The sequence below is a fragment of the Saccostrea cucullata genome, unplaced genomic scaffold (genome assembly GCF_032062105.1).
Source record: "Saccostrea cucullata isolate Sc308-1 unplaced genomic scaffold, CSIRO_AGI_Scuc_v1 ctg8603, whole genome shotgun sequence".
Classification (NCBI taxonomy): domain Eukaryota; kingdom Metazoa; phylum Mollusca; class Bivalvia; order Ostreida; family Ostreidae; genus Saccostrea; species Saccostrea cuccullata.
The window spans coordinates 8914-21612 of NW_026926113.1; the positions used below are offsets into that span (position 1 = coordinate 8914).

At 35.5% G+C, this 12699-nt stretch overlaps 1 protein-coding gene across 1 annotated transcript; it reads left to right on the forward strand.

The window, feature by feature from the left end:
* Positions 1-1746: 1746 nt before the first annotated feature.
* On the forward strand, positions 1747-4284 carry LOC134270820 (uncharacterized). Its single transcript, XM_062753065.1, has 2 exons — positions 1747-1956; positions 4097-4284. Exons 1-2 carry the CDS (start codon positions 1750-1752, stop codon positions 4199-4201), a joined length of 312 nt encoding a protein of 103 aa, XP_062609049.1. The 5' UTR covers positions 1747-1749; the 3' UTR covers positions 4202-4284.
* The last annotated feature ends 8415 nt before the right edge of the window (positions 4285-12699 follow it).

A 12699-nucleotide genomic window follows, 5' to 3' on the forward strand; every position in this document is an offset into this window, starting at 1 on the left:
TGGGACAGACTGACAAAGAGACAGAGAGATGGTCAGACACCAAGGAAATCTTTAGTCCCCACCGGTTTCTCTGGTATGAAACTAATCGCCATAAGCATTATTTTGTAAGTTTAAGAATAAAGAAAAATAGGAGATGTAAATTCGTGATTTTAGATTTTGGATAATGTCTGTGCAGTATGGGGAGCACATGCTCATGGAATGGGCCATCCCATCTAACTAGTTGTACCAATGCACCTTCCTGCCTATCATCTTATTTTTGTTTTGATTTCTAATTGAAAAGGAGATTGGGGGACGGTGGCTTTCGGCTCTTTCTAGAGCAAAATTTTAGAAGCTTGGGCACAGGAGCGCAGCCTAGCAATAGAGAGGGGGGATTACCATCAAGAGGTCCCTGCAATAACTGTGATAACAGATATGGTGGCTGGTCCAGAAACGTACACACAAACATAGCTATAATGCCCTTGGTAGTGTAGCTATCATTATTTGGAAAGAAACAGGAAAGTTGCTACTTATAGGGGTAAGGAATAAGTATTGTTTTGTGTGCCAAACAGCCAAGAACAAGCTAATAGATCCAAAAACAATATGACTGTTTTAAGAACTGGGACTCAGATAGTCAGTCTATGGAGATTGACATAATTGTGGTATGGTTTGAAGCAAGCAGAGGGTAAACATGGATTGCGGTATATGCGCATCATAGGTGATGGAGACTCATCTGTTTTTGCCAAGATTAGGGAGAGGTGCCTCTTTGGGGAAGGGCTGTTGAGAAAGAGGAGTGTGCAAACCATGTTTCTAAATGTTATAGATCAAACCTTCAGAAGCTAGTGACAGATAATCCACTTTACAAAGGCAAGCGCAACCTTTCTAAATTTGATGGTGGAAAGATTCACAATCTTTGCCAATGAGCCTCATGGCATGTGAGATGTTATGGAGGGGGCTTACGCATGAATTATGGACCACAGTGGTCACCAGTTGTTTGGAAGCAATCAACGGCAACACAGCCTGGATCATTCTTTACTAAAGTTTTTCAAAAGGCAGGAAGCTAAGTTGGCACAAAGTAAAGAGCACCAAAAGAAGCCACAAACAAAGAAAAACCGTTTTCTGAAAAAAATACGGAGTCTCAAGCAGAGTACCACCAATAAAGCGAAGAGAGCTTATGGAGAGAAGGCTACTGAGGTTTGTGAGGATGTGACAGATTCAGAATTAGTGGCCAAAAAACAAGAATTCCTCACCAATCATGTCCTTGTCTCTTCCACTCAGATTCATCAAATTCAAAATTCCACATTACAACAATCAACTTCTGGACTCTGACATTAAGAGAGAACTAAAGGATCACAGCCTCAACTTTTGGAAAGGTTTTTCGATGTAAACCCTCTATTCCTGTAAATAAGTTAGTACATTCCCTCCTCTACTCAAATTTCAAAGGAAACAGACATACTAGAAATGGATTACTGCAAGAAAGATCTACAATTGAAAATATAAACTGAAAAAGAAAATGAAAATGTTACTGTTCAAGAATCAGGATTAGTTATTGATCATAACCACAATTTTCTTGCAAGAAGCCCAGATGGTATTGTGTATACTGCGAACGGGGAGAAGGGTCTGATAGAGATAAAGAATTTAATACATAATAAGCATTTGAACCTTTTTGAAGCAGCAGACAAAATTAATTCTTTCTGTTTCTGTCTTCAAAACAGAAATGGAAAGTTGTTTTTGAAAGAGAACCATGATTATTATTATCAGTGTCAAGGACTCATGAACATATGTAGGACTGATTGGTTTGATTTTGTTGTGAGAACTTTGAATCCCTATCATCTGTTTGTACAGAGAATACCCAGAAATGAACAGCTATGGAATATGATGTTGCCAAAGTTGAAAGCTTTTTATGAAAAAGCAATTCTTCCGGAATTAGCTTGTCCAAGAGATGGAAAAAGTCCAGGAATTAGGGAACCTGGGGTATGGGTATGTATGAGCAAATAGTGTTTAACCAAAAATTATTACATGTATTTGTGCACACATTTCAAACCAAAAATAATGAATTCCAGTTTATTGAACCCTGTGTTGATCCCTAAGTATGAAATACAGTTGAACCTCAGTAATCAAAATATCCATAATCAGAAGTTTTCACCCTGTAGGATAAAACTGTGGTGAATAGAATTAACAGAAACCTGTTTACAATATGCTTTGGAAATTTCTTTTCAGTAAAATTGCTGTTCTTTAGAATATAGAATGAAATTTTTCCATTTCATTTTGTTTTTGTACAAACAAGCAAATTCAAAGAATTGTGGTCCCCCGCTTTCGGTGTCTTTTTGGGTGAGATGTCATTTTTTGATGACATTTTGTGTCTAATATGAACGCCCTATCATATGTCATCTACTTAGAATATTATCACTGAACTCCAAGGTCAAGGGGTCAAAATTGTTAAAGTTTTTGATATCCAATGAAAAGTCTTCTCAAAAGAATTATATATGTGAAGTATAAAAGCCATAGCCCTTACCATTCAAAAGGAATGGTCAAGGTAAAAGTTTTCTCATAAGTACAAAAAAATATCCAAGGTCAAAAAGTCAAAGTTGTTGGTATCAAATGAAAGGTCTTGCCACAAGGAATACATATGTGAAATATGTAAGTCCTGGTATCTATTTTTCAAATGTTGTGACCAAGGTCAAAGTTTTTGAAAAGTAGGTCAAACTTTAAGGTCCAGGTCTAAGGGGCAAAGTTTTTGGTATTCAAAGATAGGACTTCTCACAAGAATTATATACACGAAATATGAAAGCCCTAGCCCTTACCATTCAAAAGTTATGGTCAAGGTTAAAGTTTATTGATAAGTTCGAAAATCTCCATGGTTAAGGTCAAAAGGTCAATGTTGTTAGTATCCAATCAAAGGACTTGCTACAAAGTATACATATGTGAAATATGAAAGCCCTAGCCCTTACCATTCAAAAGTTATGGTCAAGGTTAAAATTTTCTCATAAGTACAAAAAATCTCCAAGGTCAAGGTCAAAAGGTCAAAGTTGTTGGTATCAAATGAAAGGTCTTGCCACAAGGAATACATATGTGAAAAATGAAAGTCCTGGTATCTTCTGTTCAAAAGTTGTGGCCAAGGTCAAAGATTTTGAAAAGTAGGTCAAACTCCGAGGTCAAGGTCCAAGGGACAAAGTTCTTGGTACTTCTCACAAGAATTATATATGTGAAGGATGAAAGCCCTAGTCCTTACCATTCAAAAGTATTGGTCAAGGTTAAAGTTTTTTGATAAGTACAGAAATCTCCAAGGTCAAGGTCAAAAGGTCAAAATTGTTGGTATCCAATCAAAGGTCTTGCTACAAAGTATACATATGTGAAATATGAAAGTCCTAGTACCTACCATTCAAAAGTTATGGCTAAAGTAAAAATTTGGAATTTTTGTGTAAAAGTTTATCAAACTCCAAGGTCAAGGTCAAAAGGTCAAATTTAGTGGTACTCAAAGAAAGGTCTTGTGACAAGGAATATACATATGAAATATGAAAGTCATAGCTCCACAAAATCAAAAGTTATGGACAAGGTTAAAAGTTTTTGTGACGGACGGACAGACCGACGGACAGACGGACGGACGGACAGACAGATACGAATGAGATTTAATGTCCCCTCGCTTTTGCGAAAGCGGGGGACAATAAAATGGATATCTTGTAATGCAAGAGACAGTGACTGAAATGCAACAGACACATGCTTTCAGGTACTGTACTGTGAAATCACAGATTTTTGTCTGGGGTTTATTTTCAGTGTTTTTGAGGTAAGGAGAGACCCACAATTTCATGACCACAACAAAATGTCAAACTTGATATGCATTGCTGCTCAATACTTCTTCAACCACAAAATCAAATATCCACAAATCAATTTCTTTTTCTCAAACCTTGAAAATTTGCCCCCATGAAAATATGTGATTTTATTTTTTTTTCTCTAAGCGTTACTGAATGTAGCTGCAGAACTGTAGCATAAACATGCGTAAAGTCAATGAGTAAACAATAAAACCATAATGCTAAAGTTCTGCAGCCACACTGATTTTTTTTTTTACTTTCTGAGAGCATCACTTTTGCCACATATGTGTATATTTATTTGTATTTTTCAGTATACACCTCCCAAAGCTCTAAATAACAACAGTAGAAGGGATGCTGGGAAAAAACGAGGACAATCAAATGAGCCAGTTTCAAGAAAAACTAGGAAAAAAAGGTAGTTCACATATTATTTATACAAGGTAAAGGTCAAATTATTAGAATACAAAGGAGCTAGGGTCTTGTACTAAGAATGTTACTATGATATTTGAAAGCCCTTGTACTAACTGTTCAAAAGTTCAAAGATTAAAGTTTTTAAAATTGGGTCAAACTCCAAGGTTCAACATGTTCAAGGTCAAAAGTTAAAAAAATATATCTATGGAAAGGCCTTGCCACAGTGTATATACAAATGCACATGTGTAGCACCAACTGTTCAGAAGTTATTACCAAGGTTAATGTTTGTAAGGTTTTTTTTTTTTGCAAAGTGGGTCAATCATAAAGGTCAAATTTGTTGGTACCAAAAGTAAGGATTCAGTCTGGGGCGTAGCAACCGGGGTGGGGGGGGGTGGCCCCTCAACTTTTTTCCCAACCTTACTTATATAAATACTTTAGGAAATGTTAACTGAAAGCCTGGTTGCCCCCCCCCCCCCTTTTTAGTGATGTACCAAAAATGTAGTGTAGACAAATTAACAGGGCAAAAACCAAAGCTCATGATAGGCGTAAGACTGAATGCGTTAACCACGATATGCTACGGTTCTTCTTGATGTTTGTGTGTCAGTTTGCTTTAAAGAAACGAATTTGTTGAGACAAATAATGTTTTTCAACCTATCATTTTATTTATCTTGGGTCGTTTTTTTTTTGGCTTACTTCTTTCATCCAACTGTTATACCTTTATTTTTATACTAAATTTGATTACGAAATGCTCCGTTTACTTGATCAATACATAGAGCTCACTGCGGATGTGTCCGATCAACAACTTAGTTAAAAGGTCATAAGAACAAATAAAAAAAGAAAAACAAAAACAACTAGCACTACTACTAAACTACTAAACACTATATATTTGCAAACTTAGTAACATGTTGAATTTGAAATTTTTAAGAACATATATATTTACAAAACCATGTGTATATGTAAAGTTTAAGAGTTGAAGAGTTTAAATCGATCTTTAAAATGGTTTAAAATTTTACAATAGTACATGTAAATTGGTGATCGACGTTAAAATTATTAATTTTGTATGTTTTTGTTGATGAATGCCTGTCATATATAAAAGCACATTTTTTTTCTATAAATGTGCAGACAGAAACTTCGAATGATCCAAACAAATATTAGATAGTGATCCAAATCAAGTAGATTTTCGATAAGCACTTTGTATACAGTGGGTAGGGAAGCCCTAGCGTATTGCCACAAGGATTAGATAAGTAATGTATGAAACCACTAGTCCCAACCCTTTCAAAGTTATGGTAAAGGTCTGCCTTTTTAGATTATGTCAAACTCAAAGGGTCAAAGTTATTGGTATCGAATGAAGAGTCTTTTCACAAGGGTTGAATATATGTAGTATGAAAGTCCTTTCCCCTACCGTTCAAAAGTTATGGCCAAGTTTAAAGTTTTTTCACAAGTACGGAAATCTACAAGGTCAAAGGCAAAGGGTCAAGGTTGTTGGTATCAAATGAAAGGTCTACCAACAAAGAATACATATGTGAAATATGAAAGTCCTGGTATCCATTGTTCAAAAGATATGACCAAAGTAAAAGTATAAAATTTTCATGTAAAGGTGGGTCAAACTCCAAGGTCAAGGTCAAAAGGTCAAATTTGGTGGTACCCAAAGAAAGGTCTTGTCAAAAGGAATACACATGTGTAATATGAAAGTCATTGCTCCACCAAATCAAAAGAAACGGGCAAGGTTAAAGCATTTGCAGACAAACAGAAAAAACAGACAGACAGCTAAACAGACGGACGGACACGACAAAAACTAATATATCCCCGAAACTTCGTTTACGAGGGCATACTAATAATACATATACATTATTGTATATAGATAATTGCTTTTACGAAAGGTATCAGAGATCTACTTTTTTAAAATAAAAGTACCGTACACACTCGGCTATAAGTCGTTTCTTTCGGGGGGGGGGGGTATATTGCCCAAAAAGTCCGTGTCCGACTTTTAGCGGAGTCATTGAAAAATAGTAGGTATTTTTCTGGACGACCAAAGGAATGTTTTAAACAATCCCAAAATTTATCAATTAACACAGTTTTATATAAAATCAATTATTTGTTCTATGATTTTGCATAAAGTGTAGATATTTATAAATTTTAAGAGTTTTTATTTTTTACTTTTGTTGCAGTGGTTGATCTAAGTTTTGTGAAAACAGTGAAATCCGTCATTGATGAATGAGAGTCAGGAAGACTAACACACAATATTATGTTTTTGATCTCATTTCGCCTTCGCACACCCTCCTCCATGGCAAAATTTTCATGTGGAGGACCCTAGCTGGTGTACATACGATATAATTCTCGTCTTTACTCGACTGATCTGAATTCCCTCTTCGAGAATCCCTATTTTCCACTGAATTCTTTTTGGATTCAGTATTATGCGACATACGATATAATTCTCGTCTTTACTCGACTGATCTGAATTCCCTCTTCTAGAATCCCTATTTTCCACTGAAGTCTTTTTGGATTCAGTATTATGCGCCTGGATCGATAGATCCCGGGCGTATATTATTTTTGTCCTGTCTGTTTGTCTGTTTTTCTGTTTGTCTGTTCATCTGTTTGTCTGTTTGTCTGTCTGTCTGTTGTCAACTTTAACCTTCGCCATAACTTTTGAACCAAAAAGAGATAGAGACTTCATGTTTGGTATGCATACTCCTCTAATAAAGTCCTTTCAAATGACGTCAAGGTCAATGACCTTATGACTTTGACTATGACCTATATGCTAAAATAGTTTTTTCCACTGTTTGTCATATCTTTTGAACCATAGAAGATAGGGACTTCATATTTGGTATACGTACCCCACTTATAAAGTCCTTTCGAATGACGACAATGTCAATGATCTTGTGACCTTGACTGTGACCTATATGCTAAAAATAGCTTTTAACACTTTTTGCCATAACTTTAGAACCATAGGAGATAGGGAATTCATATTTGATATGCATACTCCACCGATTAAGTTCTTTCAAACGACACCAAGGTCAATGACCTTGTGATCTTGACTGTGACCAATATGCTAAAAATAGATTTTTTGAACTTTGTTGCCGCCGGGCGCATAGTGTTTCACAAACACACCTTGTTTTTATATTGTTTTCTTATTTTTATCATGATATTCTGTTACTAATTTCGTTATTGTATTTATGTCATTCCCAGAGAGAGTCTTCTTTACAAACGCACCCGCAATCCAGGGTAAAACGATAACAAAAGCACTCAAAAAAAAATCTTCAAGATTACTCGTAGTGTTCGTGCTTTTCTTAATTGTTTGAAGTGTGATGAGAAAGTATATAAATACAATAAAGGTTTTACAAATAGAAATGCTCACATTCTTACGAGATGATTTGAGGTTATGTTTTACATGTCCGTACAATTTTTCTTCCACAGTTTGTTCTATCTTTAAATTCTGATGACATGTTATTATTTGTCGAAGAATTTTTACATTTAGGTCAACCATTTCTATTTCATATTTTATAGCATACGCTATTATGGACAGTCCCACAAGGAAAGCATGTAGTAATTCTGGCTGAAGGGGAAGCAAAATAAAAATGAAGTACGTCGCAGATCTTAACATAAAAAGTAGAGAACTGATCATTGGACGTGATGTTATTGCGAATGCTATCAGTATTATTACTTTTTTCAAAGTTGACAGCTTAAAGTTACTGGAAAAACAAATTGGTAAAAGTAGCCCTTCTATTAAAACCTTTAAAAGATAAAAAACAAAAAGAATCATAGAAGCAACGACAACTAAAATTGAAGCAAAAGGAAAGATGATGAAAATTAAAGCGTATGAAAGTCGGGTTTTCCAACCACCTTTAAAATCAAATATAAAATATAGAAGTTTTTTTGATGATTCTAAAAAAATATTTGAAGTTGAATTTGAAGTCTTTTCAGTGTGTTTATCTTTATCTTCATCTTTATCTTCATCTTTATCTTCATCCCTATCAAATTCAGAATATTCGTAATAAAGAGGTGTAAGAAAAACAACCAAGTAATTTGAGAGCATCATGAAAATCAAATCACAACCATATGACGTACTCTCTTTCAAATCACAGATAGGTTCGTTGGAGTTTATTATAAAGTGTGCGTGATAAAGGTTTTCTGCTAATTTATGTCTGTAAACAACTCTGTAGAAACCAATAAAAAGTAATATGGTCCAGTTCACAACAGCCGAAAACCGAAAGGTTGGGCAATTTAAAAATGTATTTACACGCGAATTTTCTGGAAATATTTCTATCTTTTTAAATAGAAACTTTTTAATGGCGCGTTTGATGCCACTTGGTCTATCTCCTTCTTTGTACTCAAAGTTGGTCTTCCTGTTCTTATTCTTTTTGTCTACTATCACTTGAAATAGCCAAAGGAACTGCGTCGCAACCAAAAAGCATCCTACTGCTATGATGACATGTTGGAAGTCCTTTTTCAGATACCTGTACTCATTTCCGTGCCACTGGATCATAGTTTGACAGTCTAAATCATACCCTATCCAAACGGTAGTTAGTGAGAAAAGTAAAAATTTGATGAATTTATCCGTTTTAAAGTTACGATTACACAAATAACGATTTGAATAATTAAATAACAAAGAATCCCATAGTATGAGTTTAACTTTGGCAACATAATCTTCATCTAAGTAGCAGTCTGATGATTTCGTCTTTAGATGTAAGCGAATAGTTGCACCTTCACTACCAATCTCTGAGTAGCCAAAAATTAGCAAGAGATAATCTATAGGCAACTGCCTCAATACGTCCTCATCAGGGGCAAGGAATTGCCACTCAGTCAAACGATTTTTCAGCACTTCGTCTGCAAAAGAAAACCCCTCAAATTCCAGATGGAGAAAAACAAGTTTAGTTTTTCTAACTTTAATAATTGTGCGTAGCTTTGAAATGGTTTCTTTGAATTCCTTTGCAGATGTAAAATCAATCGTGCAGTCAACATCTAGTTTTTCTGTCCTGTTAAAATTTTTTTTTGTAACATTCGTTAATTTTTCAGAGTGATTTATACTTCGGTTTGTGGGATAAGAAACGATGGGATATGTATATCCTTTTTCCAGCGGTTCTAAGAACATGAGGAATATCAGCACAGTATGTGATGAATACTTTGTCCACATCTACGAATAAACAGAGATTTTTTTCTGATTATCAAGATATCAATTGTGAAGACACCAGTTACCGATGGATGATTAAGACTGTATTAGGCACTACTGACTATTGAAAAATGAGGGTCCCTTTTCCTCCCAGCACGTACTGCAATAATAGACCTTGGTAGCATGGACTTAAAATAAAAGATACCACAGGGTCTGACACATCTGTTTCATATTTGGATATTGAATTTGAAAAAAAGATGTTAATGTTAATCTAACAACCAAGCTCTATGATAAAGGTGATGACTTTAACTTTTCAATCGTCAACTTCCATTATTTATGCAGCAATATGCTTTCATCACAGACACACACTGTTTATATACAAGTATCTCACTTAATTCGATACACAATAGCATGCTCTACGTATGATTAATTTCTAAAACGAGGTGAATTATTGACAAACATGTTAATGAAACAAGATAGCAGCAGTCATGTTTTAAGTATTCATTTCGTAAATTCTACGGTCGATAAAATGACCTTGTCAACAAAATACCATTTATATATTACGTAAAGGCAAGGAATTCCTTCATGAATAAGCTATAGTCGTTTAATTATGTTCCCCAAACGGAGTTTGGGAACAAATTGTTTTTACTCTGTTTCTTATTAAGGTCTTCCGTCTTCAGCGGAAGACCTTATTGTTTTTCTTCGGTTTCTTTTTCACTTTTATTAAGGTCTTTCGTCTTCAGCGGAAGACCTTATTGTTTTTCTTAGGTTTCTTTTCCACTATTTAAGGTCTTCCGGCTTCAGCGGAAGACCTTCTAGTGATTCTTAGGTTTCTTTTTCACTTTTCTTATTATTAAGGTCTTCCGTCTTCAGCGGAAGACCTTCTTGTTATTCTTCGGTTTCTTTTTCACTTTTTTTCTTCTATATTATTATTCTTTTTTTTCTTACCGATTTTCTGCACGCGAATTCTCGAAAACGGCTCGATGGATTTTAATGAAACTTTCAGGACTTATGTAACATTACTTGAACCTGATACATATTTTTTTGATTTGATGACGTCACTTCCGGTTTGGAGATATTGCCGATTTTATAATTTTTTTAGGCTCAGGTTGTCCGCAGACTTTCTAAGAAATGGTTCTAGATAGAATCATGAAACTTTTAGGCATGATAGTCCTAAGTCTATAGATATGCGTAAGGTATTTCATTTTTATCGGAAGTGCCGCACGTCGGCGCTCGCTATGACCCGAAAAATGGCATATTGCGAATTTCATAATTTTAACACCTTTTCTACGACATCTTTTTACCTGGAAATAATTTGATTAAACATATAGAACAAAAGAAGTGTAGAATTCCAAGATCTTTCAAATGATATCTCGAAAAAAGGGCTGGCCCCTAAAATTAAGGGCCTAGAGGGGCCGAAAGTTTTTTCTTTATATCTCAAAACTGATTGAGAATTTGTAATACGTCAAAGAAGCAAAGTTGTTTAAAATGTCAAGCTTTATCTAATAGGGTCATTGAAAAACGTCCGGCGTCGTCACTTCCGGCCAAACCGGAAGTAGTCGGAAAACACGTATTTTTGCCATTCTAGACAAGTTTTTGGATAATATATGTCTCAGGTAGCATAAAAATTAATTTTCTGTCCGTCGTCGTCACTTCCGGTCAAACCGGAAGTAGCCAAAAATAGCTTATTTTGAAGGTTTTGATGCAAACTTGAAATTATAAAGTCACTGGAGACAACTTAGCTCATTGCTTTCTCGTCTCTTGATGTCATTTCCTAAACTTCCGGTCAAAACCGGACGGAAGACCTACTCGTTGCTTTGCAACGAGCTTTGCTCTAGTTATTATTGTTTTTTTTTCTTACCGATTTTGTGCACACGATTTCTCAAAAACGGCTCGATGGATTTCTATGAAACTTTCAGGACTAATGAGGCATTACTTGAACTCGATTCATTTTTTTTTTCGTTTTGATTACGTCACTTCCGGTTCGGAGTTTTCTGCGATTTTGTGATTTTTAGAGGGTCAATTTGTCCGGCAGTTTTCTCAAAAAGCACTTGACGCAGCCGCATGAAATTTTCAGTGATGCTAGAGCAACCTTTGGAGAAGAGTATTAGGTATATCATAACTACCGGAAGTACGAAGCGCCGACGCTCGCTATGGTCCGAAAATAGTCCTATCGCGAATTTCAAAATTTTTAGCACATTTTCTACGATATCTTTTTACCTGTAAATATTGTGGTATAACATATAGAACAAAAGAAGTGTAGAATTTTAAGATCTTTCAAATGATATCTTGTAAAAGGGGCTGACCCCTAAAATGAAGGGCCTAGAGGGGCTGAAAGTTTTTTCTTTATATCTCAAAAAGTATTGAGAATTTGTAATACGTCAAAGAAGCAAAGTTGTTCAAAATGCCAAGCTTCATCAATTGAAGTCGTCAAAATACATCCGTCGTGGTCACTTCCGGCCAAACCGGAAGTAGTCGGAAAATGCGTATTTTTGCCTCTCTTGACAAGTTTTTTGGTTACAGATGTCTCTGTGAGCATTAAAATTAAATTTTTTGTCCTTTGTCGTCACTTCCGGTCATACCGGAAGTAGCACAAAATGGCTTATTTTGAAGGTTTTGATGCAAAATTGAAATTATAAAGTCACTGGAGACTACTTAGCTTATTGCTGTCTTTTGTTCCGTCACTTCCTGCACTACCGTCAAAACTGGACGGAAGACCTGCCCCGTTGCTTTGCAACGAGCTTTGTCAGTTTTATTATTGTTTTTTTTTTACCGATTTTGTGCGCGCGATTTTTCGAAAACGGGTCGCTCGATTTTCATGAAACTTTTAGGTCTTATAGAACATCAAAAAATCTAGATATTTATTTTTTCATTTTGATGACGTCACTTCCGGTTCGGAGTTTTCTGCGATTTAATGATTTTTAGAGGGTCACTTTGTCCGGCGGTTTTCTAAAAAAACACTCAACACAGAAGCATGAAATTTTCAGTGATGCTTAGAGCAACCTTTGGAGAAGTGCACTTAGTATATCACAACTTCCGGAAGTACGAAGCGCCGACGCTCGCTATGGCCCGAAAATAGTCATTTCAAGAATTTCAAAATTTTTACAACCTTTTCTACGATAACTTTTTATCTAGAAATATTTTGTTAAAGCATGTAGAACAAGAAAGGTGTAAAATTCCAAGATCTTTCAAACGATGTCTCGAGAAAGGGCTGGCCCCTTAAATCAAGGGCCTGGAGGGGCCGAAAGTTTTACCTTTATATCTCAAAAAAGTATTGACAATTTGTGATACGTCAAAAGAAGCAAAGTTGTTCAAAATGTCAAGCTTAATCTTTTGGGGTTGTCAAAATACCTCCAGCGTCGTCACTTCCGGCCAAACCGGAAGTAGTCGGAAAACGCG

Excerpts from the sequence above, each read along its gene's own strand:
- LOC134270820 (XM_062753065.1), top strand. The coding sequence starts at position 1,750 with ATGAACATATGTAGGACTGATTGGTTTGATTTTGTTGTGAGAACTTTG. Across the intron at positions 1,957-4,096 it reads TTAGGGAACCTGGGGTATGG|TATACACCTCCCAAAGCTCT; the intron begins GTATGTATGAGC and ends TGTATTTTTCAG.